Genomic DNA, 22431 nt, shown 5'->3' with positions numbered 1-22431 from the left:
GCCCTATGAGGAGCGGCTTAAGGAGCTGGGCATGTTTAGCCTGAAGAAGAGAAGGCTGAGAGGAGATATGATAGCCATGTATAAATATGTGAGAGGGAGCCACAGGGAGGAGGGAGCAAGCTTGTTTTCTGCTTCCCTGGAGACTAGGACGCGGAACAATGGCTTCAAACTACAAGAGAGGAGATTCCATCTGAACATTAGGAAGAACTTCCTGACTGTGAGAGCCGTTCAGCAGTGGAACTCTCTGCCCCGGAGTGTGGTGGAGGCTCCTTCTGTGGAGGCTTTTAAGCAGAGGCTGGATGGCCATCTGTCAGGGGTGATTTGAATGCAATATTCCTGCTTCTTGGCAGGGGGTTGGACTGTATGGCCCATGAGGTCTCTTCCAACTCTTTGATTCTATGATTCTATGATCACACTCCTTTCTCTTCCTGCGTTCCATTGCAGATCGGCCACTTCCAAAGGAAAAGAGCGGCAGGTGGGCCAGACTCCTCTGCTCTGCCACAATTTTGGATTGTAAAAAGGTCTCTTATATAGCAATAATTCTTCCTGATGTTGTTCCAAAGTTGTAAATGAATGATAGATGTATTTCCAGCCTGAAACATCCTGGCTTCCGGGCAGATGTTGACTCTCCTTAATTGGTGTTGTTAACCGCGAGGAGCCTTGTGTTGACTTCCTTCTTCCTTCCACTTTGGCAGGAAAAACGAAATGCAGAATGGGGGACAATGCCTGGCTCGAGAGCAGTACGTGTGAAAAAGATCTTGGAGTCCTCATGGACAACAAGTTAAACATGAGCCAACAATGTGATGTGGCGGCAAAAAAGGCCAATGGGATTTTGGCCTGCATCAAGAGGAGCATAGTGTCTAGATCTAGGGAAGTCATGCTCCCCATGCTCTATTCTGCTTTGGTGAGACCACATCTGGAATATTGTGTCCAATTCTGGGCACCACAATTCAAGAGAGACATTGACAAGCTGGAATGTGTCCAGAGGAGGGCAACTAAAATGATCCAGGGTCTGGAGAACAAGCCCTATGAGGAGCAGCTTAAGGAACTGGGCATGTTTAGCCTGAAGAAGAGAAGGCTGAGAGGAGATATGATAGCCATGTATAAATATGTGAGAGGAAGCCACAGGGAGGAGGGAGCAACCTTGTTTTCTGCTTCCCTGGAGAATAGGACGCGAAACAATGGCTTCAAACAACAAGAAAGGAGATTCCATCTGAACATGAGGAAGAACTTCCTGACTGTGAGAGCCGTTCAGCAGTGGAACTCTCTGCCCTGGAGTGTGGTGGAGGCTCCTTCTTTGGAAGCTTTTAAACAGAGGCCGGATGGCCATCTGTCAGGGGTGATTTGAATGCAATATTCCTGCTTCTTGGCAGAATGGGGTTGGACTGGGTGGCCCAGGAGGTCTCTTCCAACTCTTTGATTCTATGATTCTTAACTTAAGGAACCTTGTAAACATTTTCCTTAACTTAAAGAGCCATTGTCTCTGATAATGTAAAAACGTAGTTTTCCCCCAATAGTTCAACAGTTAATCATTATCACAGTTCTCATCAGCAACTTTTAATTACACTCCATGAATTCTTCACCTCCGTCTTGTAGTTGACTTCATGCTTAATGTAAGGAACCTTGTAAACTTTTTCCTTAACTTAAAGAGCCATTGTCTTTAATAATGTAAAAACTTAGCTTTCCCCCAAAAGTTCAACAGTTAATCATTATCACAGTTCTCATCAGCATCTTTTAATTACACTCCATGAATTCTTCACCTCCGTCTTGTAGTTGACTTCCTGCTTAATGTAAGGAACCTTGTAAACTTTTTCCTTAACTTAAAGAGCCATTGTCTCTGATAATGTAAAAACGTAGTTTTCCCCCAAAAGTTCAACAGTTAATAATTATCAGTTTTCATCAGCAACTTTTAATTACACTCCATGAATTCTTTACCTCCGTCTTGTAGTTGACTTCCTGCTTAATGTAAGGAACCTTGTAAACATTTTCCTTAACTTAAAGAGCCATTATCTCTGATAATAGTTTCCCCCAATAGTTCAACAGTTAATCATTATCACAGTTCTCATCAGCAACTTTTAATTACACTCCATGAATTCTTCACCGTCTTGTAGTTGACTTCCTGCTTAATGTAAGGAACCTTGTAAACTTTTTCCTTAACTTAAAGAGGCATTGTCTTTAATAATGTAAAAACTTAGCTTTCCCCCAAAAGTTCAACAGTTAATCATTATCACAGTTCTCATCAGCATCTTTTAATTACATCCATGAATTATTCACCTCCGTCTTGTAGTTGACTTCCTGCTTAATGTAAGGAACCTTGTAAACTTTTTCCTTAACTTAAAGAGCCATTGTCTCTGATAATGTAAAAACGTAGTTTTCCCCCAAAAGTTCAACAGTTAATAATTATCAGTTTTCATCAGCAACTTTTAATTACACTCCATGAATTCTTTACCTCCGTCTTGTAGTTGACTTCCTGCTTAATGTAAGGAACCTTGTAAACATTTTCCTTAACTTAAAGAGCCATTATCTCTGATAATTGTTTCCCCCCCAATAGTTCAACAGTTAATCATTATCACAGTTCTCATCAGCAACTTTTAATTACACTCCATGAATTCTTCACCTCCGTCTTGTAGTTGACTTCCTGCTTAATGTAAGGAACCTTGTAAACTTTTTCCTTAACTTAAAGAGGCATTGTCTTTAATAATGTAAAAACTTAGTTTTCCCCCCAAAGTTCAACAGTTAATCATTATCACAGTTCTCATCAGCATCTTTTAATTACACTCCATGAATTATTCACCTCCGTCTTGTAGTTGACTTCCTGCTTAATGTAAGGAACCTTGTAAACATTTTCCTTAACTTAAAGAGCCATTGTCTCTCATAATGTAAATATGTAGTTTCCCCAAAAAAATTCAACAGTTAATCATTATCACAGTTCTCATCAGCATCTTTTAATTACACTCCATGAATTCTTCACCTCCACCTTGTAGTTGACTTCCTGCATAATGTAAGGATCCTTGTAAACATTTCCTTAACTTAAAGAGCCATTGTCTCTGATAATGTAAAAACTTAGTTTTCCCCCAAAAGTTCAACAGTTAATCATTATGACAGTTCTCATCAGCAACTTTTAATTACACTCCATGAATTATTCACCTCCGTCTTGTAGTTGACTTCCTGCTTAATGTAAGGAACCTTGTAAACATTTTTCTTAACTTAAAGAGCCATTGTCTCTGATAATGTAAAAAGATTTTTTCCCCAAAAGTTCAACAGTTAATCATTATCACAGTACTCATCAGCAACTTTTAATTACACTTCATGAATTATTCACCTCCGTCTTGTAGTTGACTTCCTGCTTAATGTAAGGAACCTTGTAAACATTTTCCTTAACTTAAAGAGCCATTGTCTCTCATAATGTAAATATGTAGTTTCCCCAAAAAAATTCAACAGTTAATCATTATCACAGTTCTCATCAGCAACTTTTAATTACACTCCATGAATTCTTCACCTCCACCTTGTACTTGACTTCCTGCATAATGTAAGGAACCTTGTAAACATTTTCCTTAACTTAAAGAACCGTTGTCTCTGATAATGTAAAAACGTAGTTTTCCCCCAAAGGTTCAACAGTTAATCATTATCACAGTTCTCATCAGCAACTTTTAATTACACTCCATGAATTCTTCACCTCCACCTTGTAGTTGACTTCCTGCATAATGTAAGGAACCTTGTAAACATTTTCCTTAACTTAAAGAGCCATTGTCTCTCAATGTAAATATGTAGTTTCCCCCCAAAAATTCAACAGTTAATCATTATCACAGTTCTCATCAGCAACTTTTAATTACACTCCATGAATTATTCATCTCCGTCTTGTAGTTGACTTCCTGCTTAATGTAAGGAACCTTGTAAACATTTTCCTTAACTTAAAGAACCATTGTCTCTGATAATGTAAAAACTTAGTTTTCCCCAAAAAATTAAACAGTTAATCATTATCACAGTTCTCATCAGCAACTTTTAATTACATTCCATGAATTCTTCACCTCCATCTTGTAGTTGACTTCCTGCTTAATGTAAGGAACCTTGTAAACATTTCCTTAACTTAAAGAGCCACTGTTTCTGGTAATGTAAAAACATTTTTCCCCAAAAGTTCAACAGTTAATCATTATCACAGTTCTCATCAGCAACCTTTAATTACACTCCATGAATTCTTCACCTCTGTCTTGTAGTTGACTTCCTGCTTAATGTAAGGAACCTTGTAAACATGTTCCTTAACTTAAAGAGCCATTGGCTCTGATAATGTAAAAACTTAGTTTTACCCCAAAAGTTCAACAGTTAATCATTATCACAGTTCTCATCAGCAACTTTTAATTACACTCCATGAATTCTTCACCTCCTTCTTGTAGTTTTCCAGGCCTCATCTTTTTAGAATTGTGTCTTCAACCCAATTAGGTCCCATTCATACAACTTTCATATAATTCCATTCAAACCACACAGCATATATTTTTGACACAGACGCACACATATATATTGAGGATTGGTGGGCCAGACTCCTCTGTTCTGCCACAATTTTGGATTGTAAGAAGGTCTCTTATATAGCAATATTTATTCCTGATGTTGTTCCAAAGTTTTAAATGAATGATAGATGTTTTTCCAGACTGAAAGATCCTGGCTTCCGGGCAGATGTTGACTCTCCTTAATTGGTGTTAACCATAAGGAGCTTTGTGTTGACTTCCTGCTTAATGTAAGGAGCCTTGTAAATATTTCCTTAACATATATATTGAGGATTGGGGCATACAATCCATACACTTTATTTTGCCCAACTTTTCTCTACGTAAGTCACATGTTGATATTCAGTGTCTGCTATTTAAGTAGAGATGGTTTCAGTTCTTGCCACCGTTCTTTGAGATGCATCTTCGTCTGGCTGGATGCAAAAATGTGGTCGATGGCACGATAGGAGATGTCCCAGATCTGTCCTTGGGAGAGATGAAATGTATCCGCCACCAGCTGATACTCCTGAGACAAGTCAGTTGCAAAGACGCCTTTATCATCCGTCTGACAAAGAAAACAATATTAATTCTTTATATAGCTGAAAAACATGCACATTTATGGAATACCTACTGGCAATAAACCGGAAATGATATCTGGTGCCAACACTAAATGGCCACAGGAAAGATCTGAAAGACTTGTATCACTTTGCCCATCCCTTTGAATACTTAATGCTATGTTAATAATATAATATAATGTAATATAATATTTTGTATAAGGGAAGGTAAGGGTTGTCCCCTGACATTAAGTCCAGTCATGTTTGACTCTAGGGTGTGGTGCTCATCTCCATTTCTAAGCCGAAGAGCCGGCATTATCCATAGACACCTCCAAGGTCATGTGGCCGGCATGACTGTATGGAGCACCGTTACCTTCCCGCCGGAGCGGTACCTATTGATCTACCCACATTTGCAGTGTAGATGCATCTTAAGAAGTAGTGGTCAATCTGAAAACGGACAATGATTTTCCAAAAAGATATTCTGCCCTTCTCCAGCCCATTTATTCCATTAAAACAAACCAGCTTACACAAAGCACCAGAGGATGCCCCATGTTGTACCAAAAGCTAAAATGGTGCTGGTCGCTTGAAGGCACAGTCTCTGCTTTGAGGTTTGACGTCAGGCACAATTCTGAAAGAAATTGTAATATAGAAAATATTACAGGGAGAGAACATTACACAAGTCGCAGCAGTAGCATATAATATATAATATAATATAATATAATATAATATAATATAATATAATATGTTATTATATATTATTATATATTATTACATATTATAATATAGCAATTAATTATATTAATTATTAATTATTAATATAAGGCAGAAAAGAGAAAATATTATGGGACGAGAACATTACATAAGTCGCAGCAGTAGCATATAATATATAATATAATATAATATAATATAATATATAATATGTTATTATATATTATTATATATTATTACATATTATAATATAGCAATTAATTATATTAATTATTAATTATTAATATAAGGCAGAAAAGAGAAAATATTATGGGACGAGAACATTACATAAGTCGCAGCAGTAGCAATATATATAATATATTATAATAATATTTAATTATAATAATATAACAATTAATTAATTATATTAATTACTAATATAACTATAAGGCAGAAAATAGAAAATATTACGGGATGAGAACATTACATAAGTTGCAGCAGTAGCAATACATACAATATATTATTATAATATACAATATATTAATATATAATTATAATAATATAACAATTAATTATATTAATTATTAATAATTAATATAACTATCATAATATCATATTATTATAATATTGTTGAAGGCTTTCATAGCCAGATTCATTAGGTTGCTGTGAGGTTTTTGGACTGTTTGGCCATGTTCCAGCAGCATTCTCTCCTGACGTTTTGCCTGCATTTGTGGCTAATGGCATATTCAGAGGTCCTATTGGAGGCGAGGCAAGTGGAGTGTGGATGTTGCAATTACCAAGTTTGAATTAGCATTAGAAGTTTGCATTGAGGTGGCCTGGTCTTTGTCTGGAAGGTGTTCACTGACCCCTTGACTGCTTGTTGTCTGGGGTTCTCCTGTTTTTCGGTGGTGTCCATTATTTACTGTCTTCATTCTGGTGTATTTTTAATACTAGTCACCGGATTTTGTCCATAAATCCTAGGAGGGAGGATAGTAAATAATGAACACCACAGGAGAACTCCAGACATCAAGCAATCAAGAGCTAATTAACACCTCCCAAACAGAGGGTGCCTCCAGGCAACAAAGGCCAGGCTACCTCAATGCAGATACCCTCACTGATTGACTTCTTGGCTATTCAAATGTTAATAAAAGCTTGCTTATTGCAACGTCCACACTTTCTTTAAACAAACAAGGGTTCTGGGTTGCCGTGAGTTATCCGGGCTGTCTGGCCATGTTCCAGAAGCATTCTCTCCTGACGTTCCACCCACATCTATGGCAGGCATCCTCAGAGGTATAAACAGCTTGCATTCTCTGATGAATCTCCTTTGGGGTGACACCTTCTGCTGTCAAGAATTCCATGACTGCACGTTGCTTAAGTCGCATTGACCGACCGTCTGCGCGGGGTTCCATATTTCGGACTTTAACAACATAACCGTTCAATGCTAAGGCTTCCCGCCAAAATGGAACTGTAGAGGAGAGCCTACTGAACAAGCCAGTTCCTGCTGCATATCAGTACTGCCATCTGTTGAGGAGTTACGAAGGTGGAGGCATTACTTATCATTCAACCCTTGTAGGAAAATGGGGTTGATAGATCTATGAAAGGTCCAGGGTGGGAGAAAGAACTCTTGTCTGTTGGAGGCAAGTGTGAATGTTGCAATTAATCATTTTGTTTAGCATTGGAATAGCCTTGCAGATTCCTGCCTGGGGGAATCCTTTGTTGGGAGGTGATTAGCTGTCCCTGATTGTTTCTTGTCTGGAATTCCCCTGTTTTTGTTTTTGTTTTTTTGAGAGTTGCTCTTTGTTTACTCTCATCTCTCATCTCAGGTCACAATACCGGAGAAGAAGTGCATCAAAAGGACGCCAATTTTTGCATTCAGCCTTTCAATGCCTGTTCTTACCAAGGGGGATGTGGTTTTTCCTGACGATCTCCGTGAGATCCGGGGATGACGGGGAATGGAGGAACGTCCCATGCCCGATTCTGTCAGGCGGGAGTCCCAGGAGAAGCCTGGTCTCCTCTTCTTGGTTTGGGATCTAAAAGCAAGTCAGACACACTCAGTAAGGCATTATCTCTCACCAGAGCTTGGAAATGACAGTCAGGGGAAACCCCGAGGGCCTTCCAGTCCAATTCCATGCAGAAAGGCACAATCAAAGCCCTCCCGACAGATGGCCATCCAGCCTCTGTTTAAAAACCACCAGAGAAGGAGAACACCATGGTTCCACTATTCATGCTATGTTACAAGTGTAGTATCATGGTGTAAACAAGTCTGGAGAATCTGGGTTCGAATCCACAAACTTGGAAACCCATTCGGTGAGCTTGGAAAGTCATTCTCTCTCAGCCTCAGAGGAAGTCAATAAATCTTGTTTAATAGTACTTAATAGACATGTGTGTAACGTGTTCACCTCTCTTAGATTCTTGGTTTATACGATTTACACTTGCCTTAATTTATATTTTATTTTATTACTAGCCGTCCCTGCCACGCATTGCTGTGGCCCAGTCTACGTATATGTGTGTATATATATGTGGGTGTATATATATATATGTGTGTATAAATTTGTGTATTTGTGTGTTTATATGTGTACATGTTTATATGTGTACATGCATATTGTGTATATGTGTGTCCTTGTCTATATGCATATCTGTGTATATGTATATGTATATGTGCATGTGTGTGTGTGTATATATATATATATATGGGTGTATATAAGTGTGTGTATATATATGTGTGTGTGTGTTTGTGTGCTTATATGTGTACGTGCATAATGTGTATATGTGTGTGCTTGTCTATATGCATATCTGTGTGTATATATGTATGCATGTGAATATGTATATGTGTGTGCATGTGTATATGTATATATGTATGTGTGTGTATATATATATATATGGGTGTATATAAGTGTGTGTATATATATGTGTGTGTGTGTTTGTGTGCTTATATGTGTACGTGCATAATGTGTATATGTGTGTGCTTGTCTATATGCATATCTGTGTGTATATATGTATGCATGTGAATATGTATATGTGTGTGCATGTGTATATGTATATATGTATGTGTGTGTATATATATATATATGGGTGTATATAAGTGTGTGTGTATATATGTGTGTGTGTATTTGTGTGTTTATATGTGTACGTGCATATTGTGTATATGTGTGTGCTTGTCTATATGCATATCTGTGTGTATATAGGTATGCATGTGGATATGTATATGTGTGTGCATGTGTATATGTATATATATTGTGTGCATGTATATGTACATATGTGTATATGTATATATGTGTGTATATATATAGTGTATATATATAGGGTGTATATAAGTGTGTGTGTATATATATATGTTTGTGTCTATTTGTGTGTTTATATGTGTACATGCATATTGTGTATATGTGTGTGCTTGTCTATATGCATATCTGTGTGTATATATGTATGCATGTGGATATGTATATGTGTCTGCATGTGTATATGTATATGTGCAGGTGTACATGTATATATGTATATATATATATGGGTGCATATAAAAGTGTGTGTATATATGTGTGTGTGTATTTGTGTGTTTATATGTGTACATGCATATTGTGTATATGTGTGTGCTTGACTATATGCATATCTGTGTGTATATATGTATGTATGTGGATATGTATATGTGTGAATGTGTATATGTAAATATGTATGTGTGCATATACATGTGCATGTGTGTATGTATATGTATGTGTGTATATGTGTATCTTTGTGTGTGTTTGTGCATATATATATATATATATATATATATATATATATATATACAGACACGTGTGTGTGTGTGTGTGTGTATGAATGTGTGCATGTGCATATGCATATGAGTGTATGTGTATGTATATATGTTGTATTTGGGGGGCTTTGTGTGTGTGTGTGTGCGTGCATGTGTGTTTAAGGGTTCTGGACACTCGTTGGACTGTTAGGCGTATTGTGTCCAAATTTCGTATCAATTCTTCCAGTGGTTTTTGAGTTACGTTAATCCCACAAACAAACTTTACCTTTTTAATTCTATGGATCACACCTTTCTCAAGGCGGCAAACAGCAACACAAGGGAAATGCATTAAAATCTATACAATAAATATATAATAAATGTCCTGCCTATATAAAAACAAAGCCCAGGCTTGCATTACCTCCGAAAGGTGCAATGCCAACTTCAGGCCAGCTTTTCTGGCTTCTAACAGAGGCTCCAAAAAGTCCCGGCCATGTCCTGCCTGGAAGGGGACACAAAATCGAAATAGTCAAGAAATGCAGTTGAAAAAGGAACTCCTAAAATACCCTGATGGGTTGAAGGGTTACCATTTAGTTTTGACGAAACCTTACATTAGGATTTCCGCTGAGATCAAGCCCCAAAACCAGTCCATCGGAGGAAAGGAGAAAGTCTTGGGCCAGTTTCACTATTTCTTTAGCAACTGTCGGTCCCGTTCTTCTGTCCACAGACACTAGAAATCTAGAATGTAAGGGAAATTTGCAAGTCTGCATTAGGGAAATCTACGAACAGAACAAATACTTTGTCACTGAATTGTGGTACCATCGGAAAGTTAGTAATTCGGAATAAATTTGGAAAAATTACCTTTTTGAAGCCATTTTGACGTTTTTAAGAAAACTGGAAGTCCCTTTGCCTTCCGAAGCATTTTCCTCCATTTTTGTTACGACTCATGAAGTGAGTCAGAAATCACTCAGTTTTCCCCACTTCTGGTCCCTGGCCTCGCTCAAGCCAGAGAAGCCAGTTTTAAACCAGAGAAGAAAAGAATTTACTCCACTTGCTTTCTCCTGCTTCTGGTCCCTGGCCTTGCTCAAGCCAGAGAAGCCAGTTTTAAACCAGAGAAGGAAAAAAAATAGGTTCTTGTGGGTTTTTCTGGGCTATATGGCCATGTTCTAGAGGCATTTCTCCTGACGTTTCGCCTGCATCTATGGCAAGCATCCTCAGAGGTAGTGAGGTATGTTGGAAGTAGGACAATGGGTTTATATACCTGTGGAATGGCTGGGGTGGGGCAAGGAGCTCTTCCCTGCTGCAGTTAGGTGTGAATGTTTAGCTGATCACCTTCATTAGCATTTGAAGGCCTGCCTGAGCCTGGGAAAATCTGTTGCTGGGAGGTGTTAATCTGTGCCTGGTTTTTTCCTCTCTACAAACCCACCAAGAAAATCCAACAAATGCTACGTTCAGCAAAGGACAAGAGGGATCCTCTCACCTCTGCAGGAGTCTACCGTGTACCATGCAGCTGTAGACAAGTCTACATAGGGACCACCAAACGCAGCATTGCCCAGACACGCATCAAGGAACATGAAAGGCACTGAAGACTACTTCAACCAGAGAAGTCAGCCACAGCAGAGCACCTGATGAACCAGCCTGGACACAGCATATTATTTGAGAACACAGAAATGCTGGACCACACCAACAACCACCATGTCAGACTACACAGAGAAGCCATTGAAATCCACAAGCATGTGGACAATGTCAACAGAAAGGAAGAGACCATGGAAATGAACAAAATCTGGCTACCAGTATTAAAAAACTCTAAAATTATAACAGCTAAACAACAGAGAGGAAAAACCCAGACACAGATAAACACCTCCCAGCAACAGATTTTCCCAGGCTCAGGCAGGCCTTCAAATGCTAATGAAGGTGATCAGCTAAACATTCACACCTAACTGCAGCAGGGAAGAGCTCCTTGCCCCACCCCAGCCATTCCACAGGTATATAAACCCATTGTCCTAATTCCAACAGACCTCACTACCTCTGAGGATGCTTGCCAGAGATGCAGGAGAAACGTCAGGAGAAATGCCTCTAGAACATGGCCCTATAGCCCAAAAAAACCCACAAGAACCTAGTGATTCCAGCCATGAAAGCCTTCGACAATACAGGAAAAAAAATACTTGCTTTTCCCCGCTTCTGGAGTAAAACAACTACTTTTAAAGTAAAGACCACCCAATGAAACAGGAAAGAACACTTTCAAACCATTAACAAAAGGATTCGGAAGTCTCTGAAGTTTCGAAAAGTTTTGAACATTTATTTTCAGTGAAAATCGGAATTGACTTTAGAATCGAACCACCAGCGGGGCTACATCCGAAACGAGTTTTGAACCATTTTTTAAAAATCAAACAAGTCTACTATATAGGTATCTATGCCGGCCGCAGTTTTCTCACCTACCTGACATCAATATCTAGCTCATCTTCTTTGCATTGCCTTATGCCTTCGAGGACAGCTTCTATGTATGATCTTTTAGTCATTCCTAAGGAAACAGAGTGTTGTTGTTGTTGTTGTTGTTGTTGTTATTATTATTATTACTATTATTATTATTGGGAGCCGTGCCAAAAGATTCGCAGCCGGCATTTGGAAACCATAAACATTGACAAAATCACAATCTGTCAACTGCAAAAGGCCACCTTACTTGGATCTGCACACATCATTTGAAAATACATCACAGAGTCCTTGACGCTTGGGAAGTGTTCGACTTGTGATTTTGTGATACGAAATCCAGCATATAGATCTCGTTTGCTGTGACATACTGTGGTTTTGTGTCAGAATAATAATAATAATAATTATTATTATTATTATTATTATTATTATTTTGTGATATGAAATCCAGCATATAGATCTCGTTTGCTGTGACATACTGTGCTTTTGTGTCAGTATAATAATGATTATTATTATTATTATTATTATTATTATTATTTTGTGATATGAAATCCAGCATATAGATCTCGTTTGCTGTGACATACTGTGCTTTTGTGTCAGTATAATAATGATTATTATTATTATTATTATTATTATTATTTTGTGATATGAAATCCAGCATATAGATCTTGTTTGCTGTGACATACTGTGCTTTTGTGTCAGTATAATAATGATTATTATTATTATTATTATTATTATTATTTTGTGATATGAAATCCAGCATATAGATCTCGTTTGCTGTGACATACTGTGCTTTTGTGTCAGTATAATAATGATTATTATTATTATTATTATTATTATTATTATTATTATTTTGTGATATGAAATCCAGCATATAGATCTTGTTTGCTGTGACATACTGTGCTTTTGTGTCAGTATAATAATGATTATTATTATTATTATTATTATTATTATTATTATTATTTTGTGATATGAAATCCAGCATATAGATCTCGTTTGCTGTGACATACTGTGCTTTTGTGTCAGTATAATAATGATTATTATTATTATTATTATTATTATTATTTTGTGATATGAAATCCAGCATATAGATCTTGTTTGCTGTGACATACTGTGCTTTTGTGTCAGTATAATAATGATTATTATTATTATTATTATTATTATTTTGTGATATGAAATCCAGCATATAGATCTTGTTTGCTGTGACATACTGTGCTTTTGTGTCAGTATAATAATGATTATTATTATTATTATTATTATTTTGTGATATGAAATCCAGCATATAGATCTCGTTTGCTGTGACATACTGTGCTTTTGTGTCAGTATAATAATGATTATTATTATTATTATTATTATTATTATTATTATTTTGTGATATGAAATCCAGCATATAGATCTTGTTTGCTGTGACATACTGTGCTTTTGTGTCAGTATAATAATGATTATTATTATTATTATTATTATTATTATTATTATTTTGTGATATGAAATCCAGCATATAGATCTTGTTTGCTGTGACATACTGTGCTTTTGTGTCAGTATAATAATGATTATTATTATTATTATTATTATTTTGTGATATGAAATCCAGCATATAGATCTTGTTTGCTGTGACATACTGTGCTTTTGTGTCAGTATAATAATGATTATTATTATTATTATTATTATTATTATTATTTTGTGATATGAAATCCAGCATATAGATCTTGTTTGCTGTGACATACTGTGCTTTTGTGTCAGTATAATAATGATTATTATTATTATTATTATTATTATTATTATTTTGTGATATGAAATCCAGCATATAGATCTTGTTTGCTGTGACATACTGTGCTTTTGTGTCAGTATAATAATGATTATTATTATTATTATTATTATTATTATTATTATTTTGTGATATGAAATCCAGTATATAGATCTTGTTTGCTGTGACATACTGTGGTTTTGTGTCAGTGAAATAATAATAATAATAATAATAATAATAATAATAATAATAATGGTAATGATTTTGTGATACGAAATCCAGCATATAGATCTTGTTTGCTGTAACATACTGTGCTTTTGTGTCAGAATAATAATAATAATAATAATAATAATGATTTTGTGATACGAAATCCAGCATAGAGATCTCGTTTGCTGTGACATACTGTGGTTTTGTGTCAGAATAATAATAATAATAATAATAATGATGATTTTGTGATACGAAATCCAGCACAGAGATCTTGTTTGCTGTGACACACTGTGGTTTTGTGTCAGTAAAATAATAATAATAATAATAATAATAATAATAATAATGATGATGATTTTGTGATACGAAATCCAGCATATAGATCTCGTTTGCTGTGACATACTGTGGTTTTGTGTCAGTGAAATAATAATAATAATAATAATAATAATAACAACACCTTATTTATATTTATATACCCCGAAGGGGGCTCAGGGCGGATCACAAGTACACATACACGGCAAACATTCAATGCCATTTTGTATAGACAGTACACAGACAGACAACACAGAAAGAGGTGTTGTTTCGATGCCATGGACGGTTGGGCTCAAGTCCACAGGGAGTGCCGTCACTCCATCCTCTATGACAAAGAGCTGTCAGGACTTCCTCATTCCAGCATTTTCTGATCTTCTTTTTCTTTATGACATTGTAAAACACCTCCCCCGCTTTTTTAATTTCTCTAATTACAGTTTGCGAACTGCTTAGGTAAACAGTGAGCAGGGCTGATGGTCGGCCACTCACGCCGACCTGGGGCTTTGAACTTGCAACCTCCTGCATTTTGCTAAACCTCCTGCATTTTTGCATTTTTGAAAAAGGGGAAGAGTGCTTCATGGAAGATGAAAAATTGGGAAGGTGAGTGTGTGTCTAAGTGGGAGACAGCACGAAACTATAAAATGAAAGACAGAAAACGCGTAGTCACCTGTGGCAGGTTCGTCTCGGGGTGTGCTCCGGAGCTCCAGATACTTGACCCCATCAGTAGCAAATTCCTGGATAACTTCTTTGGTTACCTAAAATGACCATAGAAATGTGTCATGGAAAACAGGAATTTACAATTGCACTACGTAACAAAATTTGGAAAAAAAATGTTCCTGGTTTGAAAGTGTTATTTCCTGTTTCATTCTACCACGCAATGGAACATCCTCTGCTCGGATATATGGTTCCGGCCCAGCGTATCTGTCCGAACGTATCTCCTTCTACGTCTCACCTAGGAATTTAAGATCCCTGCTCTCGATCCGGCCTTCGTCACAAGCACGGCTGACGGGAACGAGAGACAGGACCTTCTCAGTGGTGCCCCCTCGGCTATGGAATGCCCTCCCTAGGGATATTAAATCGCCCCCCTCCCTTTTAACATTTCGGAAGAAAGTTAAGACTTGGCCTTTCAAGCAAATGTTTGCAAATACAGTGTAATGGACATAGGAAAATGGACTGACTGGACGAATGTAATTGGACAATGTTGCCACATGTTGTTATTGATTTTATCATATTTTATATTATATTAATTGTTTTTATTGTATTCTTATTTATTTATTTACTTTACTTTATTTATATACCGCTTTTCTCAGCCCTCAGGCGACTCAAAGCGGTGAACAACATCAATACAAGACATCACGAGACAAGTATAGGGCAATTAAAAACAATTGTAACATAAATAGTTAAACATCCGTATAACAATCATTAGCGCCTCAACAGTAAAATCAGAATCCAGTCTCATCATCCATTATTCCGTATTCCTATGTTCAATTACACTGTTTAACCAAATACTTGTTCGAACAGCCAGGTCTTCACTTTCCTCTGAAATGCCAGCAGGGAGGGGACCGATCTGCTATCTGCAGGCAGAGCGTTCCACAACCGAGGGGCCACCACTGAGAAGGCCCTGTCTCTCGTCCCCACCAAGCGCGCCTGTGATGCAGAAGCATTCTCTCCTGAAACATGGCCATACAGCTCGAAAAACACGCAACGACCCAGTGATTCCAGCCATGAAAGCCTTCGACAACAAAAGGTTTATTTACACTAATACACTAATACACTAATAACTGCATTTCTTAATAGTAAATAACTGGGTCTGAGCTACTCTCACACCCATCTCGTCTAAGGTTTCAAGAGAGGAAAAAACAGCAGTCACTACAGCTCTCCTGACACACAACCAGAGAGAGATCTCAAAGCACACAGCACACACTCAGAGGAAAAAGCTGAAGTAAAGGCTTGCAGTAGAAAAGTATCCGTTTTACACAACCGATCAGAATGAGAGCAGAAAAAAAGAGAAAACAGATATATTTCCAACTAGCTGTCCCCTGCCACACATTGCTGTGGCCCAGTCTGTTGATCTGGAAAATAAAGTAATGAGAAAGTGTTGGTTTCTAATATATGTAATTCCTTTCTGCTTGTGAGTAAACAGTATTTCTTGCTGTTTCTTTGTCAGTGCTGATGTGGAAAGTGTCTGGTTTGCCTCCTCTGGAATATGCAACATATCATAGTCCTTCTTCAGGGGTCCCTTTCAAATCTATGATACTATATCTCTCTGTGTGTGAATCATATCTATCTATCTATATTTATGACTGGATGGCTCTTTGTCAGGAAGGCTCTGATGACATTTTCTTGCCCTGGTGAAGAGAGTTGGATTGGATGGCCTTAAGTATTTTCTGTTGGCCATGGGGGTTCTGTGTGGGAAGTTTGCCCCATTTCTGTCGTTTGTGGGTTTCAGAATGCTCTTTAATTGTAGTGAACTATAAATCCCAGGAACTACAAATCCCAAATGTCAAGGTCTATTTCCTCCAAACTCCATCTGTGTTCATATTTAGGCATATGGAATGTTTGTGTCAAGTTTGGTCCAGATCCATAATTGTGTGAGTCCACAGTGCTCTCTGGATGTAGGTGAACTACAACTCCCAAACTCAAGGTCAATGCCCACCAAACCCTTCCAGTATGTTCTGTTGGTCATGGAAGTCCTGTATGCCATGTTTGGTTGAATTCCATCACTGCTGGAGTTCAGAATGCTCTTTGATTGTAGGTGAACTATAAATCCCAGCAACTACAACTCCCAAATGTCAAGGTCTATTTCCCTTAAGCTCCATCTGTGTTCATATTTGGGCATATGGAATATTCGTGCCAAGTTTGGTCCAGATCCATCATTGTTTAAGTCCACAGTGCTCTCTGGATGTGGGTGAACTATAATTCCCAAACTCAAGGTCAATGTCCACTAAACCTTTCCAGTTTTTTCTGTTGGTCATGGGAGCCCTGTGTGCTACGTTTGGCCCAATTCCATCATTGGTGGAGTTCAGAATGTTCTTTGAGTGTAGGTGAACTATAAATCCGAACAACTGCATCTCCCAAATGACAAAAATAAATGTTTTTGAGTGGAGGACATAAATTGGAGTGTTAGGTGTCTTGTGTCCAAATTTGGTGTCAATTCCCCCAGTGGTTTTTGAGTTCTGATGGTAGCACGAACTAACATTACATTTTTATTTATATAGACTGGCATGCAGGAGACATGGAGGAAGGGAAACCCTCTGCCTATTCTAAGCTGACTACACTGTTCCTCATTGAGGTCCGGGGACTTGGGCAGTGTAGGCTTGAATCTCAACAAAAAGAACCTTGAATTTGCCTACCATTAATATGTCTTCAGTCCGATTGGTAATCCGATGGATCATCTGAAACATCTGAAAACATCTGCATCGACAAATGGTTAAAAAGAAAAAGAATCACATAAAAGTACAAAAGATTCTTTATCGGAATTCCAAAATCCAGAATAGCAACATGTTCCCATAATATTAGCTTTTGGAATGGACTCAACGATTCTTTCATGCTTCTCCTGATTTTTGGCTGGATGCAGATTACAGATTACTGTTCCTTCCTAATAAATTCTGGTATGGTTTTCTTTTGTGCCATGGATTTTACACTCCATAAACTCAGCCGCACTTACTCTTCCAGACTTCGCTTCTTCCCCTTGTCAATTGTTGTCATTCCATCACTCAACTGAAGTTCTGGTTTGGAGGCCAGCAGTTTCTTCATGGTGTCGGAACTGATGGAGCCGTTCAAATGTGCATGGAGCTCCTAAACAAGAAAAATAAAATCTTCCTGGTGTTGCACGCATTGCTTCCTGTTCTCTCTACCCAAATAATAATAATAATAATAGCCCAAGAACAAGCCATTAGAACCAATGCCAGAATTGAAAAGTCGATGACACATCCCAAATGTAGACTCTGCAAGGAAGCAGATGAAACAATAGATCCCATCCTCAGCTGCTGCAAGAAGATCGCGCAGACAGACTACAAGCAGAGGCACAACACCGTTGCTCAGATGATTCTTGTTGAAGGCTTTCATGGCCAGAATCACTGGGGTGTTGTCTGGTTTCCAGGCTGCAGAACACAGCCATGCAGCCCAGAAACCACACAACACTCCAATAATAATAAACTTCACCTGAGAAGGAAACCTGCTACAAAACAGGAGCTTTTTTGTTGAGTCCAGGGCCAGAGAAGCAGATGGCGGAAACAGAAGAACGGCCTGCCCCAGGGGAGCGTGCTTGCCCCATCCATGTCAACATCTACACAAATGACCAGCCACTGCCAGAAGGGACAGAGAGTTTCATCTATGCTGATGATCGTGCCATCACCGTTCAAGCAGGGAGCTTTGAGATAGTTGAACAGAAGCTCTCCGAAGCTCTAGCTGCCCTTACTGCCTATTCCAGGGAAAACCAGCTGATCCCTAATCCATCTAAAACACAGACATGTGCTTTTCCTCTCAAGAACAGACAAGCATCCCGAGCTCTGAGGATTACCTGGGAAGGAATCCCACTGGAGCATTGCAGCGCACCCAAATACCTGGGAGTCACTTTGGACCGTGCTCTGACCTACAAGACGCACTGCCTGAACATCAAGCAAAAAGTGGGTGCCAGAAATAATATCATACAAAAGCTGACTGGCACAACCTGGGGATCACAACCAGCCACAGTGAAGACATCTGCCCTTGCGCTGTGCTACTCTGCTGCTGAGTACGCATGCCCAGTGTGGAACACATCTCACCACACTAAAACAGTGGATGTGGCTCTTAATGAGACATGCCGCATTATCACGGGGTGTCTGCGCCCTACACCACTGGAGAAATTACACTGTTTAGCCGGTATCGCACCACCTGACATCCGCCGGGAAGTAGCAGCCAATAGTGAAAGAACCAAGGCAGAGACATCTCCAGCTCATCCCTTGTCTGGGTATCAGCCAGCACGTCAACGACTTAAATCAAGAAATAGTTTTCTAAGATCTGCAGAGACACTCGCTGGAACACCCCTGTTCTGGGACAGCCGCACCAGGAACTCCAGCTTATCTTGCTATTTGTTGATTGCTGCATGTATTTTAAAGTTCTATGCCTTTGCAGTTAGATGGCTTTCTTTACTTTGCGGTTATTGGGTCAATAGCTTGTCAATTATCATTAGGTTCCCTAGTCCCGCCCCCTTTTGGGCTTTGGAAGGGAAGTGAGCCATTTTGTTAGTTAGTCTCAGCCAGGTTAGCCTTTGTATAGGATGTAACTTCCCCTGTACAAAGGCTTCAAGCTTTAAGAATTTCCAACAGAAACAGAAAGGAAAGAAATCCAGAGGAGAACAGCTTTAAGAGTCTCCTAAGAACTCCAGGGAAGCATTCCCACAGCTGTGGGAATTTCCAGGAAAACAGCCTTAAAGACTAACTCCAGCTGAAAAATATCCAGTGCCTTGCTGGTAGGTCCACTCGGCGTCCGAGAAGCAGTTCGGCCCGGTAGCGGAGCACACACCAGAGGGGGTTGGATTTCAGTCAGCCTGGGAGAAGTTAAAAAGGGGAATTTTCCTTTAAAGAAAACGTTACAGAAGATAGTGCCTGTCCCCTGTGGACAAGATTGCGAGAACCAATACTTTATCAAGAAAGCCTTGAAGTTCCTGTTTGATTTCATTAATAAAAGACTTTGTTATACTTATCTAGCCATCTGAAGATTCTTTTGTAGTGGAAACCTCTGAGAACCTCTCCTTAGGCCCCTGGCTTCCCGCTGGGCAAAGGTTAGGTAAAGGTAGTCCCCTGACATTAAGTCCAGTCATGTCTGACTCTGGGGTGTGGTGCTCATCTCCATTTCTAAGCCGAAGAGCCAGCGTTGTCCGTAGACACCTCCTAGGTCATGTGGCCGGCATGACTGCATGGAGCGCCGTTACCTTCCCGCCGGAGCGGTACCTATTGATCTACTCACATTTGCATGTTTTCGAACTGCTAGGTTGGCAGAAGCTAGGGCTGACAGCGGAAGCTCACGCCGCTCCCCGGAATCGAACCTGCGACCTTTCGATCAACAAGCAATTGTTGATCGAACAATGGCTTCAAACTACAAGAGAGGAGATTCCATCTGAACATTAGGAAGAACTTCCTGACTGTGAGAGCCGTTCAGCAGTGGAACTCTCTGCCCCGGAGTGTGGTGGAGGCTCCTTCTTTGGAAGCTTTTAAGCAGAGGCTGGATGGCCATCTGTCAGGGGTGATTTGAATGCAATATTCCTGCTTCTTGGCAGAATGGGGTTAGACTGGATGGCCCATGAGGTCTCTTCCAACTCTTTGATTCTATGATTCTAAGCTCAGCAGCTCAGTGCTTTAACCCACTGCGCCACCGGGGGCTCTGGGCAAAGGTTACACATCCTATTTTCAGAGTCAACTAACTACGGGCCCAGCGGCGACAGAACAACCCCAGCAAGTGAGAGTCCAAAAGTGGCAGGCTCAAACCCAGAACCTCAATCAATGGCTGAGACCAAATGAGAGACTCCCCCTGGGCACACAGAGGACTGGGCGACTTGGAAGGCGCTGAACAGACTGTGCTCTGGCACCACGAGATGCAGAGCCAATCTTAAGAAATGGGGCCACAAAGTGGAATCCTTGACATGCGAGTGTGGAGAAGAGCAAACCACAGACCACCTGCTGCAAAGCAATCTGTGCCCTGCCACATGCACAATGGAGGACCTTCTTATAGTAACACCAGAGGCACTCCAAGGGGCCAGATACTGGTCAAAGGACATTTAATCAGCTACCAAATTTGCACACTTTGTGTTTTGTCTGTTTGTTTGTTTTGTTAAAAATGTAATACAAATGTCTGGTTGCTCCTGACACGATAAATCAATAAATAAACCAGAGATCCTTACAGGTCCTAATTGCCAATCTTAACCCTGCCTCGCTTCCAAGATCAGACCAGGATCTGGTGCCTTTCAGGGTTTCCAAAAGTCTGTAAACAAAAGCGCCAAGCTCACCACTTTGGGGAGGCGCTGGAAAAAGCTCCTCCTCGCCCCCTCCTCTTCTTCTGCCTCCATGGCTTGGTGCTTGTACCTCCGGGAGAGCTTCACCCCCTTTACCAGAGCCTCGGGGAAGGGCTTGGGGATCTGCCAGCCTCCTCCCAAACCCCAAACCCCCCTTCCTTAGATCTCCAGGCTCTCTCCAGGAAGGTCCCCCCTTCCCTTCTCCATTGCGCATTCGCGCCTCCGTGACGCACACAACTGCCCTTCAGCGCCCCCTGGAGGCAAACAGAGGAATCGGGAGGTAGAAAAGTTCCTTTTTTGGCTGGGGTGATTCCCAGGGACCAGGCCCATAGCCAGGATTTTGATTGGGGGGGGGGGGTGAGTTTGATTCGGGGGGGCTGAGTCTGAGACACCAAATTGGGAGGGAGAGCCAATAGTCCAGAGGACAGGAGCAGAATTCAAAACGATCTTGACAGATTAGAGAGATGATGGGCCAAAACTAACAAAATGAAGTTCAACAGTGACAAATGCAAGATACTCCACTTTGGCAGAAAAAATGAAATGCAAAGAGACAGAATGGGGGACAAGGCCTGGCTCGAGAGCAGTACGTGTGAAAAAGATCTTGGAGTCCTCGTGGACAACAAGTTAAACATGAGCCAACAATGTGATGTGGCGGCAAAAAAGCCAATGGGATTTTGGCCTGCATCAATAGGAGCATAGTGTCTAGATCTAGGGAAGTCATGCTCCCCATGCTCTATTCTGCTTTGGTTAGACCACATCTGGAATATTGTGTCCAATTCTGGGCACCACAATTCAAGAGAGATATTGACAAGCTGGAATGTGTCCAGAGGAGAGCGACTAAAATGATAAAAGGTCTGGAGAACAAGCCCTATGAGGAGCGGCTAAAGGAGCTGGGCATGTTTAGCCTGAAGAAGAGAAGGATGAGAGGAATCCACGACACGCGAGTGTGGAGAAGAGCAAACCACTGACCTCCTGCTGCAATGCAACCTGAGCCCTGCCACATGCACAATGGAGGACCTTATTGCGGCAACCCCAGAGGCACTCCAAGTGGCCAGATACTGGTCAAAGGACATCTAATCAGCTACCAAGTTTGCAAAATTTGTGTTTTTTTTATCTGTTTGTTTGTTTTGTTCTGTTAGAAATGTAATACAATGTTCTGGTTGCGGATGACACAATAAATAAATAAAGCCATTGGTTGAGGTTCTGGGTTTGAGCCTGCCACTTTTGGACTCTCGCTTGCTGAGGTGTTCCAGAGAGTGTCTCTGTAGATCTTAGAAAACTATGTCTGGATTTAAGTCGTTGACGTGCTGGCTGATACC

General features: G+C 39.8%; 1 protein-coding gene across 1 annotated transcript; it reads right to left on the bottom strand.

The window, feature by feature from the left end:
* Window positions 1-3448: 3448 nt before the first annotated feature.
* ADAL (adenosine deaminase like) lies at window positions 3449-21335 on the bottom strand. Its single transcript, XM_060755754.2, has 10 exons — window positions 21107-21335; window positions 17789-17919; window positions 17475-17535; window positions 14789-14876; window positions 11877-11958; window positions 10049-10175; window positions 9859-9939; window positions 7614-7746; window positions 5557-5657; window positions 3449-5040 (listed from the first exon to the last, which is right to left on the bottom strand). Exons 1-10 carry the CDS (start codon window positions 21164-21166, stop codon window positions 4849-4851), a joined length of 1056 nt encoding a protein of 351 aa, XP_060611737.2. The 5' UTR covers window positions 21167-21335; the 3' UTR covers window positions 3449-4848.
* Window positions 21336-22431: the final 1096 nt, after the last annotated feature.

This window comes from Anolis sagrei, chromosome 9, assembly GCF_037176765.1.
Source record: "Anolis sagrei isolate rAnoSag1 chromosome 9, rAnoSag1.mat, whole genome shotgun sequence".
NCBI classification, from domain to species: domain Eukaryota; kingdom Metazoa; phylum Chordata; class Lepidosauria; order Squamata; family Dactyloidae; genus Anolis; species Anolis sagrei.
This window is presented reverse-complemented; position numbering and strand designations above follow the sequence as displayed.

What these genes read in the sequence shown, in the direction of transcription:
- ADAL (XM_060755754.2), bottom strand. Translation starts at nt 21,166, where the DNA reads ATGGAGGCAGAAGAAGAGGAGGGGGCGAGGAGGAGCTTTTTCCAGCGC. An exon ending in AAGAAGCGAAGTCTGGAAGA is followed by an intron (nt 17,536 to 17,788) that starts GTAAGTGCGGCT and finishes TTGTCGATGCAG; the next exon opens with ATGTTTTCAGATGTTTCAGA. An exon ending in CCGAGACGAACCTGCCACAG is followed by an intron (nt 11,959 to 14,788) that starts GTGACTACGCGT and finishes CTGTTTCCTTAG; the next exon opens with GAATGACTAAAAGATCATAC.